At 41.3% G+C, this 21822-nt stretch overlaps 1 protein-coding gene and 1 non-coding gene across 2 annotated transcripts in view; both read left to right on the top strand.

Annotated features, from left to right (window-relative positions):
* The window catches only part of CNOT1 (CCR4-NOT transcription complex subunit 1), a 79966-nt gene that overhangs the window by 48483 nt on the left and 9661 nt on the right, over positions 1–21822 (top strand). The window contains exons 19-39 of the mRNA XM_061359374.1: positions 186–310; positions 1095–1381; positions 2064–2142; positions 3549–3779; positions 4693–4833; positions 5699–5878; positions 6883–6999; positions 7404–7514; positions 8102–8179; positions 8494–8668; positions 9151–9281; positions 9834–10130; positions 12945–13085; positions 13187–13291; positions 13862–13981; positions 14503–14697; positions 16949–17091; positions 17671–17779; positions 17874–18043; positions 19145–19376; positions 21430–21678. Coding sequence (XP_061215358.1) covers positions 186–310; positions 1095–1381; positions 2064–2142; positions 3549–3779; positions 4693–4833; positions 5699–5878; positions 6883–6999; positions 7404–7514; positions 8102–8179; positions 8494–8668; positions 9151–9281; positions 9834–10130; positions 12945–13085; positions 13187–13291; positions 13862–13981; positions 14503–14697; positions 16949–17091; positions 17671–17779; positions 17874–18043; positions 19145–19376; positions 21430–21678 — 3416 coding nt within the window. The remainder of the gene's footprint in view (positions 1–185; positions 311–1094; positions 1382–2063; positions 2143–3548; positions 3780–4692; positions 4834–5698; positions 5879–6882; positions 7000–7403; positions 7515–8101; positions 8180–8493; positions 8669–9150; positions 9282–9833; positions 10131–12944; positions 13086–13186; positions 13292–13861; positions 13982–14502; positions 14698–16948; positions 17092–17670; positions 17780–17873; positions 18044–19144; positions 19377–21429; positions 21679–21822) is intronic.
* On the top strand, positions 6334–6473 carry LOC133215374 (small nucleolar RNA SNORA46). Its single transcript, XR_009726400.1, has one exon. It is a non-coding gene; the product is annotated as a small nucleolar RNA SNORA46 (small nucleolar RNA).

Genomic DNA, 21822 nt, shown 5'->3' with positions numbered 1-21822 from the left:
AAATACAATATATTGTATATATATTTTTAAGTAATAGTTTCTGACTACTGGAAAGGTTAAATATCCTGTTTTTCAGGAGAACTAGCAGGTTCTGTATAGATTGGTCAAAGAGTTGAATAGGACTAGATGAAATCCTGATTGCTTCAAGTTGTTCTGAGCATGATAACTGTTCCCTTTTTTAACAGCTGACTTATCTCAGGTGTGGCCAGAGGCTAATCAGCACTTTAGCAAAGAAATAGATGATGAGGCAAACAGCTACTTCCAGCGTATTTACAACCATCCACCACATCCAACCATGTCAGTAGATGAGGTGAGTTCCCTTTAGTAGCAGTTGCATCACCTGTCCAATGACTTGCTATAAACTTGATGGTAATTCTTCCTACATAAGCCTTAGTGGAAAATAATAAAGGGCTCATGGTAGATGCTTGCAGCATTGCTTTTTTGCTTGAAGTTGTGTATTTCTAAGAGAGGATGATTTTGCTGTAAAGTTGCAGTTGGTAGTTACATTCAGCTTTGACTTTTAGATGTCTAACACTCCTGAAATGATGCTGACTGGGAAGAGTTTGACATGGAGTGGAAGTTTGTGTCTTCAAAATAAGTGCTAAAGTGTGCCTTTAAGTAGTTTCTATAAGTTATACTTATTTTGAATATGTTTAAAGTATCTAAAAATTGCTACAGCATCCAAATATATAAAGGTGCCTGAAGCTCTGCCTTCAGAGCTTTGGTAATTATTTTGGTTAGTCTCAATGAGAGTAATTATCAGTCTGATGTACTTGCTCTTTGAAGTATTTCAAGTTTATTTGAATGTATTTGTGTAGCTATAAATTATGGAAGGCACTGCACATTAATTAAGTTTTACATGAAGACAGTTACTGAAAAGAAAGGGGAGAAAACTGAAGCCTGAAGAGAAAGCTGCTTGTAGTGGTGTAGTGTCTAATGGCTAATATTATGAAGGTTTTTGAAGCAGCTATTTTGCAGTGGAGCTTGTGGTAGTGCAATTTACCGTAGCAGCTGCAAGCACTCTTGAAACTTCAAGATGCAGAAGGGCTGAAATAAAGCAAATCTGTTGGCAATATTTTACCATTCCTTTGCAGGTCTTAGAAATGCTGCAGAGGTTTAAGGACTCCAACATAAAACGGGAACGAGAAGTGTTTAACTGTATGCTGAGGAACTTGTTTGAGGAATACCGCTTCTTTCCCCAGTACCCAGATAAAGAGCTGCACATAACAGCCTGCCTCTTTGGTGGGATCATAGAGAAAGGACTGGTTACTTATATGGCATTGGGCCTGGCCCTGCGCTATGTTCTTGAAGCCTTACGAAAGCCTTTTGCATCCAAAATGTACTATTTTGGTATTGCTGCACTAGATAGATTTAAAAATAGGTAAGTGTGCGTTTTGGTAATATTTTAACAAGGCATTATATGTACTGTTACACCTTGAACCTGCTCTAATTACGCAGTGCAAGAGTGCTTATGTGCCAGAAATTTACACATCTCAACTTCAGTATTACTTTAAAGATATTCTGAGCTGAAACAAAATGCGCTAATGTACTATTTAATGGGTCCCTTTTAAACGCTAAAATGTTCAGTGTAGTACCTGTATAAATGCAGGGTAAAGTGAGATGTTGAAACTACTTAGTGAACTTGTTGACAAAAATAATTTGGTGAAGTGTTGAGTTAGATGAAGTTGTTAGCTTGTTGGAAACGGTGAATGGAATTACTCTTTACAGGTGCATTCTAATGGAGTGCTGTTTGCACTGTTCATTACTGAAAGTTGGCTAGGAACTAGCTCTAGGACTTTGGTTTAACACAGAAATCTCAAGTATGGCAAAATATCTTTAAAAACAAATAATTAAAAGCTTTCTCAAAGCTTTTACTGGATTGCAGAGAGAGGAATCTCTTAAGGCAGGCTGCTGTAGTAGGCAGTATTGTACACCCATGGGGAAAAATCTCATGGGGAGTCCAGAAATAATTCTGTGATGCATCATGGGAATGACACACCACTGTTGTATTTCTCTGTAGTACTGTTTCTGACCTGTGCTTATGCATCTATTTTGTCTGACAGATTGAAGGATTATCCCCAGTATTGTCAGCACTTGGCTTCTATTAGTCACTTTGTACAGTTCCCTCATCACTTACAAGAGGTGAGTGTTTGTGTTAGCACACTGGCTTTCTATGATTTTAAATTTTTTTTGAGCAAATTCAGGTTTTCCTTTGGAAACATAGTCTCACCTATCAGTTTTAGGCAGTGTACATCCACAGAGTCAAATGCCTTTTCTTTAAAGGTTTTGCTGTGTGATAGGGTGGGCAGGTGAAGGTGGTTATATGGTACCTCTTCTGTTTCCATAAACATGTTTGGGTTGCTTGTGTAGAAGTAACAGCCTGACTATAACTGCATGATCAACCAGTGCACACTGCTGTGCGCAAAGGTTTTCAAGTGCTTCAGTGGATTCATATTCCAGTCCCTTAAGGATTTTGAGTTTTCCTCTAAAATAGAAGGCATTCAGTGAGGTTTATATGATTTCATACTTAGACTTGCTAAAATAATCCAGATAAAGGTGAGGAAAAAGGAGAAAAATTTCATTCCTGAAGGTCTGATCAGAGTAATAGGAATACTCTGCAGTCTAAATCAGTGTTAATCATGGTGTCTGCCTTGAAGGTGCTTTCATTGATAGAAATACAGAAAAACTAATCCCAGTGGCAGAGCTTGAGAGCATGATCTAACTGAGGAAAAATGGTCAGCTCTAACATGAAGATAGAGAGGCCATCTCCCCAAAGCTTCACAATCCAATATAGTCTGTAGCCTATTAGTGAAACTCTGTTCTCTGATGTTACCACTTTCTGGGTAAATGTATTACAGTGAGGAAGAAACTAATTTTCTACTGTAGAAGATGTAAAACCTTGAAGTCTCTATTTCAGAACTGTGATTTTGCTTACTAATTGTGAACTTCAGACTTTACCATGTCTATGTAGCTGTAGGATTCTTTGGGTAAGACTTCTTACCTGCTTTGTTGCCAGCTGCATAGAATCATAGAATGGTTTAGGTGGGAAGGGACCTTAAAGCTCATCCAGTTCCAACCCCCTGCCACAGGAACACCTTCCACTAGAGCAGGTTGCTCCAAGCCCTGTTCAACCTGGCCTTGAACACTGCCAGGGATGGGGCAGCCACAGCTTCTCTGGGCAACCTTTGTGAGTATTGAGAAACTGGCACTTTTTTTTTGGCTCTTCCCCTCTTTTGCTCTGCTATCCTATGCCTGGAGGGGTGGTATTTTTTTTGCGCAGTGCTATAAAATTTGTAACCCTCTTGATGCTTGGTTTCAATCTGTTGAGGTCAGAGGTAGAGCTTGAGACTCCTCTCCAGTAAGAAAGTAAATAGTGATAAGATCTGCTTTATAAGGCTGAAGTTGTAGTTTGCAGATTCCCTTAATGGCATTAATGTCAATTATTTTAAAGATTGTTGGCAAACCTTTATTCTGCTCATGCTAGAACTGAGCCTGTAGTTCTGTAGCTGCATGTGAACTTATGTATGTGCTTGTTCATTTGTTTTCAGTACATAGAATATGGACAGCAATCCAGAGATCCTCCTGTGAAGATGCAGGGTTCAATCACCACCCCTGGAAGTATCGCACTTGCCCAGGCTCAGGCCCAGGCCCAAGTTCCAGCAAAAACTCCTCTTGCTGGCCAAGTCAGCACTATAGCAACCACCTCAACCACCACCACTGTTGCAAAAACTATTACAGTCACCCGACCAACTGGAGTCAGCTTCAAGAAAGATGTGCCAGTAAGCAGTCTGTCATGCCACTGCTTTTACTGGAGCAGGAGCAGAGTTATGTTGCTTATCTGGATTGAGTACATATAGACAAAATCCACTTTGATTTCTGCACAGCTGTGTTCTATATTATACATCTAAAGGGTGTAACCTTTTAAAATATGACTAATGCTTTTGTAGAGAGAAGGCATTTTTGATCACGAAGCTAGACTCATTGTAGTGTCAGGTAGAAATGTGTTTATTGAGGCTTTCATTATTAAAACAGTTAGAGAGCCATCATTTCTGTTAATGACTTGCAATAGGACTCTTGAAATAGTTGGCAGCTGGGGCTTGAGAACACTTGCTGCACACTGAATCACATTTGACCTAGCAGTTGTCACTGCTTTAGGTTTTCCAGATCTTTAGTCATTCCATAAACAAACCTTTGAACTGCCAGTCAGAGCCAGGGTTGGCAGAATCAGGGTTGACAGATTCTGTTCCACAGAAAGTGCTGAGGTCCCATGTGTGTAGAGCTGTTACTGTGTGGTAACTGATGCACTGTAAAGTCAAGCCTGTCTTGTTCCCTGTTACTGTCTTTGTGTAGTTCTCTTAAAATAAGCTCTTCAAACTTAAAGGAGGCAAAAACTAAAGGTAGCTGAAAGTGTTGTGAGCAAATTGGTGGGACAGTCCATAGTATAGCTATTAATGTCTTTCACACCTGATTATGTTATGTAGATAGTAGCATTCTTCTGCTGAGTATTGATCATGGTCTGTATAGTAAGAAACCCACTTGGCTCTGTTAGAGCACTGCTGATAATGAGTCTGAAAGAGTAGATGTCACCTCGTGGAACTCAAGTCTTCTTTTCACTTGACAGAACAGAGCAAAAGTTTCTTTTGATGTCTTCTCAAGATATTGTCTATTTTTAACTTTTTGTTCTCCCTCCAGCCTTCCATTAATACTACCAACATTGATACATTATTAGTAGCAACAGATCAAGCTGAGAGAATTGTGGAACCTCCAGAGAATGTCCAGGAAAAAATTGCTTTCATCTTCAATAATCTGTCTCAGTCAAATATGACACAAAAGGCAAGTATGGAAGAACTCTAGTAAAATCAGTTTTTCATATATTTCTGGAAATGCATTCTAAAGTGGTGGGTGATGATGTTTCTACAAAAATTCCGACTTGCAAAAAGTTGGGAGGGAGCACACTGTAAAGAAATGGTAGTTTCCAACACTCTGCTTGAATCTCTTTGGAGATGTAATTTTTCAGGGAAAGGAGAGCTGGGTAAAAGATAGCTGATCTTCATCTTGCTTTCTCCTACAAGCTTCCTTGCTTCTGTGTAGCCATATCCTTTGTACTGAAGTGTTCTAGGTCAGTAATGCTCTGTTTTCAGGAAAGCACTTCTATTAGATGCCCAGAGTAATTGTTGGATAATCCTTCCCGATTATTTGTCATTTGAAATAACTGTAAAATACTAATGCAAGTTTCTGAAAAACATTAATACAAGCTTGAACAAATACATCATAAGTGGGCTGAGTACCATTTAATATTCCAAGGCTCAGCTGATGGACTCCTTTATTTCAAGCTGGATTTTTATGAACCAGTGGAGATCTTCAGTACTATGGCCAGCTGAGCTGTTTGTCTGGTGGACAGACATAGGTTAAACCTAAGATGTCCACATTTATTTTGCAGTTACCTGATAAAAAGCTAAGTGAAGGAGAGGTAAACCATTATGTCGTGCTGATTTTATGATTGTCCTTACTGATTGAGAAGATTTTCAGATAATGAGATGCCAATTTCAATGCATTTAAAAAAAAAAAAAACAAAAAACAACTTTAGTGTTAAAAGCAATTGACTGATCTTGACCATGTTGGTCAGAGCCAACCCCAGAAGTTCTTGGTCATCACCTTACATTTTCTGTGGCTTGCTTTTTCTTTGGTATGGAGACAGGTTGAAGAGTTGAAGGAAACAGTGAAAGAAGAGTTCATGCCTTGGGTATCGCAGTATCTTGTGATGAAGAGAGTCAGTATTGAGCCCAACTTTCACAGCTTATATTCAAACTTCCTTGACACACTTAAGAATCCAGAGTTTAATAAAATGGTTCTGAATGAAACCTACAGAAATATCAAGGTAAGCAGCACAAGTTTTCTAATACTTAGGTAGATTTAAAGATTTAGGAGTGTGCAGTTTTCCTCCTGCTGTTTGCTTACTGTGTTGTTGATCTTCAAAAATCTACTTCGTAGCTTAAAATTGAACTAACAGGTTACCTTTATGAATACTAAATTCTTCCGTTTTCAGTTAAGAATGTACCAGTCTTAATTTAATTGTATAATGAGAAGGCAAATCTTCATTTAAATTCATTTATGTAGGTAGACTCTAAATTTGTGTGAGGCTTGCAGATTATAACCTAGGGGAAAATTGTTTATGATCTAGTTCTTTTGTGTGGGGAAAGTATAGAGATTAGAAAACTAGTCTAACAGAGGGGTTGTAACAACCAAAATTTACTAGAGGGCTAAGATAAGGGAAGGAGGAGGGAGAAGCAGTAGCTCAGAAGAGATGAGGGGGTAAAACAAGTCTGTCAAGCAAGCACTATTTTTTAAACCTGTTGGTGGAATTTCCTTACCACCATGGGTTACGCTGTAGTGCAAAAGAATCTCCTGGCTTTTCACAGCACAGCTGACCTTGCTCTGTTCAGCTTGTGCTCCTCTAAAGCTAAGGAACAGACGAAACAACAGAATACTTGTGAAATTATTTAAGTCTTCAAATAAGAAATTATTTCCCAAGAAGTGCAGACTGTAGCCTTCAGGTGTGTGGTGAAGCATTAAGAAGTAGCATTGCATTGACAAGTTAGAGTTTATTAAGCAAGTACTCATAGCAGTCTTGACAAACTAGATGGGAAGCTGTAACCCTCCTTTTTGACTCTCCTGAAAGAAAGGGATTTTGAGATCGTTGCAGAGCAGATTTATAGGATGCTGCCTTGAAGTGAAGGCTGCTCTTGATTATTTCTGTAATGTGACTGGAGTGCAGAACCTCATGTTCCAAAACTTTACATCTTCAGTCAGATAAGCTGTTAGATTTGGGTTTTGGGTTGCATTATCTTCTGGTTGTTGCTTGAGTTGCATTTTTTTCATTAGGTGTTACTGACATCTGATAAAGCTGCAGCCAACTTCTCAGACCGTTCCTTGCTAAAGAACCTTGGTCACTGGCTGGGAATGATTACGCTCGCTAAAAATAAGCCCATCTTGCATACGGTGAGCTTTTGCCTTTGTTGGTTTGTTTGGTGGGAATTGGTATGCTGTTATGGGGCAGCATAGGTTACTGGGGACATTTTATCACCTTACTGGTGCCTCTTTTTTATGCTAACTACAATGTATGATTCCAGAGTTAGTCACTTAAGACTTTTTTTTTTTATATCAGAAAAGTAAGTAGTAAAGCACTTGCCAAAATAAATGAATAAATCCCTTCTAAAAATGTGTATCTATAAATCTTTGCTCAAGTAACTGCTGCTTAGCAGTATGTAACATTCAAGGACTGTCATGACTCAACCTCACCAATATATTCCCTATAAGGAAATAAGGTTTAAGTGGAATTTTTGCAATTTGGTTTCTGTTTTCTCCACTTTCTTCCCCTTTTGAGTTGTTGATGTGTTTTTCAGGATTTGGATGTGAAATCGCTACTGCTGGAAGCATACATAAAGGGACAGCAGGAATTGCTTTATGTAGTGCCATTTGTTGCCAAAGTTTTAGAATCTAGTGTCAGGAGTGTGGTAAGTGACTTTGTGCTGACAGAGTTATTGCTCAACTGGCAAAGCAAGTATGACAGAAAGTAGATTGAATTTAATGGAGAGAAAGAAAAGGGATGACAGGGCTTGAAATGAAGGAGTTCTGTTTTGAGGGAAAGTACGTGGCCTGTGCATTTTTGCAGTCTAGGTTGTGTGAGCTGAACTGCACTGTTATATCCCTGAACAGAACTCTATTGAGAAACAGAAAGATGCCATTGAAGAGGATATATATTCTAGGATATATTTATTCTTTTATTTATTTTCTTCTTACTATTATTATTTATTTTTTTTTATTCCCCCATTCCTCTTTGACCCTGATCAGATCTTGTCAGTTCTGCTTGACATAGAACTGATCTCACAGAAGGACCAGGTCATTGTGTTTTCAGTTTAATGTTCAGCTAGCTTCCTAATCTAGTTCCAGTCAGAGTACTAAATGCAACCCTAATTGCAGCTGTACAAGCTTTTCTATGGCTGTGTGCACACATAGCTGTTCATATTTCACAAATTTCCAGTCCTAAGTTACCCAGATGATTCAAGGAGTTTGTCATGCTGCTTTCCTCTGTCTCTTGTAGGTCTTCAGGCCTCCAAATCCATGGACAATGGCCATTATGAATGTTTTAGCTGAGCTACATCAAGAACATGATCTAAAAGTAAACTTCTGTTTTTCTTTCCTATACCTACTGAGTGTGAGGTTTTCTTGACATATTGGTCAAGAGGGGTGTGTTGTGAAGGACCAGATTTCACCTCTCAGTTTATCATGGGGAGAATTAGGCATTGCTTAAATTGGTAGAACTTGGATGAAACTCTTCTCCTGTGAGGTCAGTATGCGAGATATTCATCTAATCCTCAGTCACTGTTAAAAGTCTCTAAAAGGCCTGGGGTTAGAATGGGAAGCTTGGGAATCAAGCAGCCCAGTAAACTTTTTGGGTATTGTGATGTAACCTAAACTAGACTTGTTGTGCAGTTGAATCTGAAGTTTGAGATTGAGGTGCTCTGCAAGAATCTTGCACTAGACATCAATGAACTGAAGCCTGGAAGCCTCCTGAAAGATAAGGATCGTCTGAAAAATCTGGATGAGCAGCTGTCTGCTCCAAAGAAGGACATGAAGCAGCTGGAAGAGCTACCACCCATCACAACTAGTAAGTACATCCAGAATCCAGAACTGCACTCTAGAAGTTCATATAAGACAGGTTATGCTACTGCAAAGAAAAATGTGAAGCTATATATGCTATTGTAACATTGCTGAATGCTTGAGAGCACTTTGATAGCTTTGTGAAAGATGGGAAGGGAATGGAAGCCATCCTGAGGGCTAATTCTACATCTGCTCTGTGTAGCTACTCCTTAGAAGGGAGTGAAGCAGGATGATCTATTAACAGGACATCAGGAGCTAAGCTGTGTCATAACAAACAGCTCTGTTAAAATGTGCTGAAGCTAGTTTGGTACTAATCATTAGGAAAACGGAGAATAAAAATTGCTTGATAAGTTTTGGAGGCTTCTTGATCAAAGTGCAAAGCTTCTTGATCGCTTACTGGTTTATTGCTGGTTTAAATGAGAATCACATACTTCCACTTATAAGCATTTGCTTTTCAGTAATGGTTCAATACATTCTTGTATTCTACAGCTGCTTCTACAACTCTAGCTACCAGTGCCACTTGTACAGCCACAGTTCCTCCACAGCCCCAGTACAGTTACCATGACATCAACGTCTATTCTTTAGGAGGGTTGGCTCCACATATTACCTTAAATCCAACGGTAAGGTTTAGAGCTGATTTGCTTTGCTATAAAAATTCTTGCCACCAGTGTTGCCACAGATCTCAGCTGGTGGGAGCAGTAGTTCGTAAGTTGAAGTTATTGGAGAGTCACTTTTCAAAAGTAATGGAGTGGGTGCACGCTAACAAGTAATCAAATGGAGAACTTTGGGGGGTGGTTAGTAGTTGAATTAGCAATCTTGATGGTCAAGTGATCTGTCACTGTGATATTAGCATCAAGTTTTTTTTCTGGCAATAAGTGTCAGTTGGGATAGTTGCTCTTGGGGCTTAAGCTTGAAAGGAATTTCCATGCTCCCTTTGACCAGTCAGTGACCTTGCTCTTAAGTTAGTCTTTGCATTGTGCAACTTTGGAAGAAAAATGATCATGTCCCAGTTAAAGATTTGTCAAACACTGTAATAGCTGCATGTGGAACATGGGAGTGCCATGCTGCAAATGAGCTATGATGGTAAACTTTAAAGTAAATTAGAATCCCATCTACCCTAAACATTCACAGTTTCTGAACAACTTTTTCTCACTTCCCTAACCCTTCTCCAGATCCTGCTGTTCCAAGCCCACCCACAGCTGAAGCAGTGCGTGCGGCAGGCAATTGAGCGAGCAGTGCAAGAGCTTGTCCATCCAGTGGTGGATCGATCTATTAAGATTGCCATGACTACTTGTGAGCAGATAGTCAGGAAGGACTTTGCACTGGATTCAGAGGAGTCACGGATGCGTGTGGCCGCGCACCATATGATGCGGAACCTGACTGCTGGGATGGCCATGATCACGTGCAGGGAACCTTTGCTGATGAGCATAGCTACCAACTTGAAAAATAGTTTTGTTACTGCACTGAGGGTAAGAGCCGCATACATCATCTGAAGCTTATTTCCAACTTACAGGACTGTAGACATCCAGCATTAGCAAATCAGTTCTCCACACTGTAGGCTTGCTGATTAATTATGTAGCTTAACTAGTGTGGAGCTTAATTTAGTGGACAAAAATTTCATTACTCTTGTAGAACTACAGCAGAAAGACTGCTGAGATTACAGCTCATGCCAAGCACTCTAAAGCCTGTAAAGTGGATCTTGCTTTATTGCACACAAACTTCCCAACTACCTTTTCATTTTGCCAACCTTTTCTCTCCAGTTTGATCACATTATGAAGCCTTGGAGTGCTTACCTTTCTGTGGGGTTTGAGGTAGAATAGAGCGGGAGGACAGAATTGATTCTGGGACCTTCTGGTGATGTCTTGGATTGTTTCAGCATGCACGCTTGAGGCAGATTTTATTCACTTGTGCTGTTAGCAGATATATAAAGACTCTTCTGCACAGCTTGTTAATTTATTGGGTTTTCTAGAGGCTATTTTCAGGTCTCTTAATGAACAAAGTTTGAGCTGAAGTGGTAGCTTTACCTTCTTGACTAAATGGAACAGTTCATGATGTGCTGGCCAGAACAGCAGCTGCTACCTAGAGTAGTTGCTGTGCTTACCATTGGTGTCAGCAGACACAAGAGCATAAAGATCTCTGAAAGATCAAAGCATAGATCCTTTCAGGGATTTAAAAGAAAAATAGTTCAGGGACTGCCTATCTCTTGGTTAAGGGCATGTCACTGTCTCCCATCTCATAGGGAGTGACAGTGCAAAGGACCTTTTGCAGTGGCATTGCTCTCTTGCAAGGTAACTGCCTTGAGGGCAAGATTTAATGTTCTGAAGGGATTGCAGAATGTTACAGAGAACAGCATCTGCAGGTATGGGATGGATAGTCCATGCTGTAACTCCCAGGCCTCAAACACTTGACCCTTCATATACAGGACTTCAGGTAACATGATTGCCGAGATGAAGACCAGGAAAAGCATACAAGTTAATCTTGTTCCATCCATCTTAAACACAAGGATGGGAATAAACAGTTTTAGTATTGCTTTGTTCATGAGCTCAGCCAGTGACCACTGTTAGCACCTGTGCTAACAGTTTGGAGTTTGGGTGTCAAGCTGGTAACCATAAGAGAAAGTGCTGTTATCCTCTAATGGGGGGGGAAGGGGGGAGATATATTCCTTTGGTATTCAGTCGTGCTGTGATTCATGCTTGAATCCTAGAACGGTTTGGGTTGGAAGGGACCTTAAAGCTCATCCAGTTCCAACCACCTGCCACAGGCAGGGACACCTTCCACTAGAGCAGGTTGCTCCAAGGTCCAACCTGGCCTTGAACACTGCCAGGGATGGGGCAGCCACAGCTTCTCTGAGCAACCTGTGCCAGGGCCTCACCACCCTCACAGGGAAAGAACTTCTTCATAAGATCTCATCTGAGTCTCCCTTCTATCAGATTAAAGCCATTCCCCTTTGTCTTGTCCCTACAGACCCTTGTCAAAAGTCCCTCTCCAGCTTTCTTGTAGCCCCTTTAGGCACTGGAGCTGCTCTAAGGTCTCCCTGGAGCCTTCTCTTCTCTAGGCTGAACAAACCTAGGTCTCTCATCCTGTCTCCAGAGCAGAGGTGCTCCAGCCCTCAGAACATCTTCATGGCCTCCTCTAGACTCACTCGAGCAGGTCCATATCCGTCTTGCATTGGGGGCCCCAGAGCTGAACACAGTAAGGTATCAGATATGACTACAGTTCAGACAGGGAGGCCCTTGGAGAATTCTGGTTATATCTTGGGTGATATCCAAGAGAAAGTAGCAATGTGACAGTTGTGGAGGGAGGGTGAGCATAGACCAGTGTTAGAGCCAGGCATATCTACCAGGTGTAATGTGCCCCTGAAGGACATGTGTAAGCAAAAGTAACCCAAGGTTTGTGGAAGACTTAGTGCTGTGTATTGCAGTGCTTGCAAAATGTGATAAATGCTGTGAAAATGTAACATAATAGTATTTTTTTTTTTTTTATCCCTGAAGATCTGGCATTGATACAGGGCTAGTTGTAATCCAATGAAATTTTCTTTAAGGGATAATTATAAAAACATTGTCTTGCAGAAAAAGTACTGTACAAGACATCTAGAAATTGACATCTGGCTTATTTTGTGAAGTGAGTTAACAAGAATTTATTTTCAGAGAAGTAGTTTAGCTCTCGGGGATTAATGAAAGAGGGGTAGATCTTAATGGGCAAGCAAATCCAAGTAGATTGGATTGTTTGCTGCTTTATGTATATTCTGTTTCCAGTGGGAATTGCTGCTTCGCACCCTGGAAAGTAAGTCCAACTGTTCAAGGTTCTCTTAAACCATACTCCAAGAAGGAAAGAAGAAAATCCGTATCAGAAACGGAACCCACTGAAAAGGGTTAGGATTACTCTTCCATTTAGTGATGCACCTTTGTATCTTTTGACTACAACATAGGAAGTGGGAGAAGTTTTACACTCTGATGTGAGGTTTGTTTTTCCTGCATTAGCATCCATCATAGGTGCATCATTCCAAAGCAGAGCTTTATGTCTATGCCCTGGAGATAGGTTGGTGGTGAAGATGAAGAACCTGCTGCTGTGTTGTTCCTTGTTTGAAAGTCTTTGCTGTTGTTTTGCCTACGTTTTATTCAAAGTTATGCAAAATTAAATTTACTGTTGTATATTCCATGCAAAGAGAGTGCATTCCTAAGAGCATTCCTTTTTATTGCTTATGTTTGGTACAGACAGTGGTGCAGATTTTAAGGCTATTAATAATATTTACAGCCTTCACTGATGATTGTGGTTTTCAATAGGCAGCCTCTCCACAACAGAGGGACATGATAGAGCAGGCAACAGCCCAGATAGCACAGGATAACTGTGAGCTGGCCTGCTGCTTTATCCAAAAGACAGCTGTGGAAAAAGCAGGCCCTGAGATGGACAAGAGGCTTGCAACTGTAAGTATGAGACTGCTGCCTTTTAGAAGCATTATATGTGCTCATATACATCCAGACTCAGTGTCTAAAATTCAGTGTGGTGTTTGGTTTTTTTCCCCCAGGAATTTGAGCTCAGAAAACATGCTAGACAAGAGGGCCGTCGGTACTGTGATCCTGTTGTGTTAACTTACCAGGCTGAGAGGATGCCAGAACAGATCAGGTTAAAGGTGAGGATATTAACTGAGCCACACTGATGTGGTGGTTCTCCCCCTCCTGATAATCAAAAGCGGATGGCACAGTCTCAGCTGAGCAATACCTGTATATTGCTAGTTTTGTCTGCTAGTGCAACTATTAGTTTGATTAGTAATGGAAATGCATGAATATGTTGTTCTGCAATGAGTGTTCATTTTCCTCAATTCCTTGAGGATACTGGAAGTCCTGTCTCTTGTGCTGTACTGTTCCTTTCACTGAAAGGTGACTAGTCTGTTTCGTTGTCTTATCTCATGTTTTCTTCCCTTAAAGGACATATCTTGTGCTCTCAGCAGAGCATTTCTTGTGTGTTAAATGTGCATGAAGCTGCTATTCAGTTGATCCTTCTTCTGGGAATGTGAGTTGCAGTTGTAGAGAAAAATCCTCTTGTTAGGTGTGGCTGAAGACATAGGACCTCAGTGCAGAGCAGCTGAATCCTACTCAGTTTAAGAGTGTGACTGAGCAGCTACCTGTTACACAAACTACCCTCATTTCTTACGTGCCACTGTTTAGCAATGAGGTTAATGCCTGTTCTTTTCATTGCAAAGGTTGGAGGTGTGGACCCAAAACAGCTGGCTGTTTATGAAGAGTTTGCACGCAATGTCCCTGGCTTCCTGCCTACCAATGACTTAACTCAGCCCACAGGATTCTTGGCACAGCCTATGAAGGTAGAGATTTCTGAATTAATCGGTTTGTGAGTACTATAGCCCTGTTGGTGAATATTGTGGAACTTGTGTCCTTTGCTAGAAGAATAGTAAGAATCAGGCTTGGGAGTAGTGGCTGTAAGATGCATTAGTTTTATGTTGCCATTAGTTTAACATTAAAACTTATATCCAGTCTTAAGGGGTTGTAATCCAAATTGGGACAAGATCTGCAAATTGTAATTTTAGTAGCAGTGAAATATTTTATTCAAATCCCATGTTAATTTTGCGGGAAGGCCATGGATGGCAAGCATGGATTTTGAGATAACAAACAGGTTTTTGTATGCATTCTTGGTCTTATGGACTGTTGGAATTGTTTGCTAGTTATTTCCACAGTTTAATTTGCTCATATTTGTGTATTTAAAATGCCAGCATAACTAACCACAGTACTGTAGAGGTCTAAATTCTGGATACAGAATAGCCAGTTAGTATTTGAATTTCATAAATATGATCCTTGCAAAAATCACTTATTCCCACTTTCTCTTAAGCAGCAAGCTTGGGCTACAGATGATGTAGCACAAATCTATGACAAATGTATGACAGAACTAGAGCAGCACCTGCAGTCCATTCCACACACCCTGGCCATGAATCCTCAAGCTCAAGCATTGCGCAGCCTCTTGGAGGCTGTAGTAGTGGCTCGGAACTCCCGAGATGCTATTGCTGCACTTGGACTACTGCAGAAGGTGAGTGTTAGCAACTCTTCTCCTGTAACAACTCAGGCAGAGTTTATTACTCACCTGGCTTGTGGATTGCCTTGCTGGTGAGTGTTTACCTTTACGCATCCTGTGGAACTTGCCTGGTGAACAGTACTAAGCAACTGCTGTCTTTGGAAATTCAGTAAATAAAATTGGAAGAGGGTCATGGTGTTCACTTGGTGTTTTGTACACTTGGTGGCCAGGCTGCTGTGGAACGAAGCAGGTACAGAATCCTGGGACATAGTTTTGTTCAGATGGGGGAAGTAGAGAGTTATTGCACTCAGGAATAGTTTTTGATTTCAGGATGATTTGGAGGCTAAGACAACGTTTGAACTGCCTGTGTAGGTAGATATTACTGAGCATAGGACTAGATTTATAGTGGTACACTTGGGGATTGTATTTTGCAGTAACTGATAAATGAATGTGCCTGGTGGGTTGACCCTAGCTAACAGCCAAGCATCCATCTGTCTGCTTGCTCATTCTGCTCCTCTGAAGGACAAGGAGAAAATAAAGGGAAGGCAGGCTTCAGATTATGGCAGTTTAGTAGGGAAAGAAAAGCCATGTGCACAAACAGAACAAAAATAAAAATCTCTACTTCCTATCAGCAGGCAGCTGTCTAGCCACTCCTGAAGCAGGGCTTCAGCACATGGAACATTTGCTTGGGTAGGCAAACATGGCTATGAATTGCACCCCTTTGCTCTCCTTTCCTCAAGCTTTTATTGCTGAGCATGATGTCATATGATAGGGAACATCCCTTGATTCAGTTTGGGTCAGCTGTCCTAGCTGTGTTGCTTCCCAGCCTCTTGCCCATCTCCAGCCTACCAACTGGTGGGGGAGGCAGGGTGGGAAAGAAAACCTTGATGCTGTGCAAGTGCTGTTCAGCAATTGACAAGACACTGGTGTGTTGTCAACTGTTTCAGCACAAATCCAAACCACAGCACCATATGGGCTGCTAGGAAGCAAATTAACTACATCCCAGCCAGAACTAGTAGACTATACCAGGTGGGGAGTGTCACAGTGAGTTCTGAGCTGATATCTGTGCCTGGTTAGTAGTGCGGAGTGTAGTGATGTGTGGAGAAAAATCCATTTGAGGAGAGTGGAAGGATATGAAGCTGTCTACCTGAGGATCTGTTGTTGTTTAAACCCAGCCAGACACTCACTCCCAGTGAGTGGTGCTGGGCTGGAAACAGTCGAGGCCCGCGTCCCCCCCCCCGGGGCTCCCCCCCTTCCCCGCTCCCAGAGGGATGGGGAGGAGAATCGAAAGAATGCAGCTCCCACGGGCTGAGATAAGAACAGTCCAGCAACCAATGTACAACACAAATCACCACAACTACCACCAACGACAACAGTGATAAGAGATAATAACAAGGGAAAAAAGTACAATACCACCCGCCGAAAAACGAGTCTGACCCAGAAGACCTCCTGTCCTTCTGGGTAACTCCCAGTTACCTCCTGGGCATGACGTGCTGCGGTATGGAATACCTCTTTGGTCAGTTTGGGTCAGGTGTCCTGTCTCTGCTTCCTCCCGGCTTCCCCTCCTCCCTGGCAGAGCATGAGGCTCACAAAGTCCTTGGCCAAACCAGAGCATCATTTTTATCAGCTCTGTTCCTGGCTCGAAAGTCCAAACACAGCACTGCACTAGCTACCAAGAAAGAGAAAAAATGACTGCTACTGCTAAACCCAGAACAGGATCCAAGAACAGTGGAGGAACACAAGTACTGAAAGCTGGAGGGAAACTCTTTATTCTTGGCTAGTAGTGCTTGTACTTATTAAAGGATCTAATCCTGACTAGGACTTGCCCATGTAAATTGTGCCGCCCCTGTAAGACTCATCTTCCATTTGCTATAGACTGGTACAGATTCATCTCAGAGCTGATCTCTGGCAGGTTCTGCAAATCTCCTTCCATGTTATTTTTCATGAGCCATGTGCAGAATTGCTTGTGAGGAGGCATTTACTTATAGAAGCTGCAGCACAAACTAATGCAGCCTTTCAGACTGGTGCATATGTAAAGCCAGTGAGGTGTAGAGAGGCTTGTTTGTGGTAGGACAGCTGAGTGCAATGAACATGTAGATGCCATAGTAGCTCGTAAAATCTCACATAGTCTCATTAAGGGGTCAACACCATGACTAAATTGGTTTTAGCATATCTGAGTCTTCTGATGATAACTCTTGCTGATGTAATTTGCAGAAGATTTGGAAGAGGACTTGTTTCCTCTGCTAACAGGTTGTATTTGTTCTAGGCTGTAGAAGGCTTACTGGATGCCACCAGTGGGGCAGATGCTGACCTTCTGCTTCGCTATCGTGAGTGTCATCTGTTTGTGCTGAAGGCTCTGCAGGACGGCCGTGCCTATGGATCTCCATGGTATAATAAACAAATTACTAGGTCAGTTATGAGACAACAGGAACATTGGTGTAGCTTTCATCACCTTTTGGGAGTTCCTGTGTTATTCTGAATCTCTTGCCTGTTAAGATTTTGCATTGCTGCAATTTGTTAAAAAATAACCATCTTTCTTTGCCAAAAGTAGCTAGATCTTCTGATAATGCTGCTTCATTTAGAACATGATAGGAATCTTCAATGGAATTAGACATTAGAAATGCTTGGGGGGGGTCTCCCTCATTTTACAGAGAATCTCTGAGCTGTCACAAACGATGTGACATGGCATATGCCTGCAGCAGGAACACTGGTGTTTCAGCGAGGTAGCTGTGCCACTTTGTCCTCAGAAGAGAGGCTCCTTCTGCTGAAGCTCTTGAAGGGCTGTTGTGACCAGTTGTGCAGGGCAACAAATGATTGAGGCTGATGGCTGTTCTGAACTCAAACATGACCTCAGAGAATGCTCTAAAAGAGCTTCTTTTGGAACCAAGTAACTTATCATGGTGAATGACAGTTTCTGAAGTATTAGGTTTGAGTTGCTTCACTTAAGCTGTGTTAAGTACACTTTATAAAAGCAGTCCAATTTTTCAGGTGCCTGATTGAATGCAGAGATGAGTACAAGTACAATGTGGAAGCTGTGGAGCTGCTTATCCGCAATCACCTTGTTAACATGCAGCAGTATGACCTCCACTTGGCTCAGGTAAAGGGAATCTGCTCTTTTGTAGGGGAGTCGTAATGGTCAGTCCACTGCAAAACTTGTGATTGAACTTTAATTTCCTTTTTTATGTTTACAGTCAATGGAGAATGGCTTGAACTACATGGCTGTGGCATTTGCCATGCAGTTGGTAAAGATCCTGTTGGTGGATGAGAGAAGTGTTGCCCATGTAACAGAGGCAGATATGTTTCACACAATTGAGACACTCATGAGGATTAATGCTCATTCCAGAGGAAATGCCCCAGAAGGGTGAGATTGAAATACTGTGCAATATATTACTACTTGTTCTTATTTATGATTTGAATGTTTATAGACACTGTCTCAAATCATACAGCTTTAAATTTTCTCCAGGGCTGCAGTCCTATGTCAGAGCTGTTACTCCAATGTAATTGTGCTGATTTTTATGTCAAAATAGAGGCAGCTGCAGCATCATGGCAAACTGAATGCTTGATCTGGAAAATCCTTCTATGCACTGTGCTCCAAAATACCATGGCACTGTGAGAAACTTGCTTGAATTCTTGCCTCATCTCAAATTTAGGCAAAATTTTTATGTGTTTGGATGATCAGTATCTAGTTGTTAATGTGCTTATTTGTTAATCACAAGCAGTTAATCAAATTAGACAATCCTATTTGCTTCTTTAGACAATTTTGTTTGGAGTCTACAAAGCAGTCATCCACCAATCTTGTGTGGCTTGTGTATCCACCAGCAGATAATTGGGCAGCAAACAGCCACTGCATCTGGAAATACCTTTGGGACTTGCAGGCCTCCTGTTACTAAAGTGAAAGCAATTGCTGCTGAGTCTGAGGAAGAAATTGATCAGAGCTTGGGAGAACTTGGGATTTCTGAGAGAGCAACCAACACCTGGTGCTGATGCTAGCAGTGGCTGCCACTACCAACACAGTTGCTAATGGGAGGTCCTGAAACAAAATTCCTTTAGCCTGCAGTTTGGTTGTGCTGTCTTTGCTGTATGACTTGACTTTCACTGCAGCCAAATGTAGTGCCCCAGCCAGGCTGTTTAGCACTGACAACTCACTGTCTCAGAGCATTTTAGGGCTTCTGAAGCCTGCAAAAGTGAAGTTATTTCTAGTACTCGTGGTGCTTTGTTGCAGCACACTACTGGATAAATTGGAGTGGAACTTCAAAGCTTGGATGATTTCAGTGTTTCTTCTTTCATCATAAATGTATCTGCATCCATGACTTTTCTGCTGTTCCAGTGAGGACTGGAAGATATGAAGATTTAGTATAAGAAATAATTTTCTTTATTTCAACTGTATCTGACTGAGCTTTCCAGTTCCTGCACCTTCTGGGGGAGGAGAAATTCTAACCCAGCTCTTGCTCTGTTGTGTTAGGTTACCCCAGCTGATGGAAGTGGTCCGATCAAACTATGAAGCAATGATTGACCGTGCTCATGGAGGTCCCAATTTCATGATGCATTCGGGAATTTCCCAAGCCTCTGAGTATGATGACCCACCAGGTCTGAGGGAGAAGGCAGAATACCTGCTGAGGGAGTGGGTGAACCTCTACCATTCAGCTGCAGCAGGCCGTGACAGTACCAAAGCGTTTTCTGCATTTGTTGGACAGGTAGAGCTTTTGGAAAGAAAGATGCTTTTTATTCAACATCAGTAGGGTGTGATGCCCTTTGTTTTAAAGTATCCTTTGGAAACTTTCAGGTGTATGGCAGTTGACTATCAACCTTTTGACTGGTTTTGATGGTAAAGTTCTGCAGAAACTCCTATCCTTCACGAAATCATGCTCTTCAGATACTGTAGCAACAAGCTGTCAGTTCAGTTTTGGGTTAAGTTTGGTGGGAGAGCTTCAGCTGAGATAGCTCTTGGGAATAGTTCTGGCATGCTCTGTGTAATGAAGCTTGACTAGTGTTGCTCCTTATGGGTAACGGGTAAAAGCTCTGACAGCCTGCAGAAGGAAATTGCTACTAAATAGAGTTGCAAGTGAATTGTTTCAGACCATGTGAACAAGGGAATCCTTTTTCTAACTGGAATCATTCATTAGAGTGAGGAAAAACTTGAAACTTCATTAGCTAAAGAGGTGCCTAAATTTTTAAATGGCCTCCAACATTTTTCTCCAGGACACCTTAACAGCTGTGATGAACAGCACACATCTGCCTTCCAGCTGTGACTGAGCAGGAAGATGCCCTCAGTAGCCAAACAAGTGGTACCAAAATCCCTATATATTTGCAATCATCATCATAAAACTGTCTTCCAGACAGCTCCTTGACTGCAGCTGTAAGGAAGCCCCCGACTTAGTGTATTTGCAGTGCTTTCTCAGTTTTCTGTTGGTCTGACTTCTGCATAGTGTCTTTTTGAAATGTTTTCAATGGGTCTTGTGTTAAACTCACTTTTTAAAAATAAATTTTACCTCTTCATGTGACCTTCCTCTTTTTATACCTTAAAGTATGCTTATAAAACATACTTCAGTATAGTGAGTGTACTCGTAATGCTCAATGCAATTTTGTCCTGCTTCACTCTTATCACAATTGTTTGCTTACCTTTTGTACATATTTGATCAGATTTGATATAACAAGTGCAATATATCAAAGTGCAGTGTTGATATATAATTTTTTCCTTACAGGCATTAGATATGAGGTTTTTTTGAGGAATATTTTGTAATAACTGTGTTAAACAAGGTCTTGTTATTGAACTTAACCATAATTTTGGCTGCTTAAAATGTGTTGCTTTCTTTGCACTAGTCTTTAGAACAAGGAGCATAGAACTTTGAAGGCAGATACATTAATTCCTTTTCTAAAACAAAGGCTTCTCCATAAATAGTTCTCTAAGAGTTAGCAGTTATACTGTTTATACAGCTTCATGTCTGTGCAGTAGGATTTTAGAAGATGCTTTATTCAAAACACAGAGGTTTCCTGCAATGTAATTTATTTCATTTTGTTGGCTTTAATGCTACAGATGATAAATAAAAGTCTATTTAAGATGTATGTTACTAAAAACAAACCCCAATGCAAAACAAACAAAAAAGCCCACCCAGTCTTTCTCTGCATGTAATGTTCCTGTAAGGAAAGTTCAATTTCCATATGCAAATGGCTTCTGCAGTCTTCTGCTCCATCCCTGGTAGTGTTCAAGGCCAGGTTGGACACAGGGGCTTGGAGCAAGCTGCTCTAGTGGAAGGTATCCCTGCCCGTGGCAGGGTTTGGAAATGGATGAGCTTTAAGGTCCCTTTCAACCCAAACCAGTCTGGGATTCTTTGTTGCCGCAAAGTAGCAATGGTTCCTGAGCTAGCAGCTGAAGTCTGCCCTGAAGGCCAGAGACTGAACTGCTGCTGCCTCTTGCTGACCTTCATGCAAGTTTGAGTGCTGGTGGCAGAACTGATACTGCAACAGGTTCCTCAGCTATGATGATGGCTGAAAAGAACCTGGATCAAAAAGACTCTGTTTGGGAGTAAATGCCTTCACTGAAACTGTATTGCCACCTTCATATTGCCTTGAAAATACTCATATTTGGGAGGAGTAGCAGAGATAGCTTTGCTACCCATCTCTCTTTAAGAGAAGGGTAAAAATCGTGCCAGGCAAGGTGGGTTCTTTGTAAAGTGTGTTGTTTGAAATAAGTTGTGGAATGCACTTTCTGTGGTTATAGTTCTGGGTTTTTTTTCTTTTCCTGGATAGATGCACCAGCAAGGAATCCTGAAAACCGATGACCTGATCACCCGCTTTTTCCGCCTCTGCACCGAAATGTGTGTTGAAATCAGCTATCGTGCTCAGGCTGAGCAGCAGCATAACCCCGCTGCCAACCCCACTATGATTCGAGCCAAGTGCTACCACAATCTGGATGCCTTTGTGCGACTTATTGCACTGCTAGTGAAGCACTCTGGGGAGGCAACCAACACAGTTACAAAGATCAACCTTCTGAATAAGGTTGGGAACCCTTTTTGTACTCTTTGCATTTAAAGTGCAGAATTGGGTGTGCCTTTGCTGATTAATGTGAAATGTAGACCTTAATGCAGGCTATTGCTGATGGATCAGATTGAAGACTTGATAAACTGTTGAGTTTATCAGGCG

The sequence above is a fragment of the Neopsephotus bourkii genome, unplaced genomic scaffold (assembly GCF_033783945.1).
Source record: "Neopsephotus bourkii isolate Nb327-2 ecotype Australia unplaced genomic scaffold, CSIRO-AGI_Nbou_v1 NB_969, whole genome shotgun sequence".
NCBI lineage: Eukaryota > Metazoa > Chordata > Aves > Psittaciformes > Psittacidae > Neopsephotus > Neopsephotus bourkii.
Note: the sequence above shows the minus strand (reverse complement) of the source record. Positions and strands in the feature narration are given on the sequence as shown.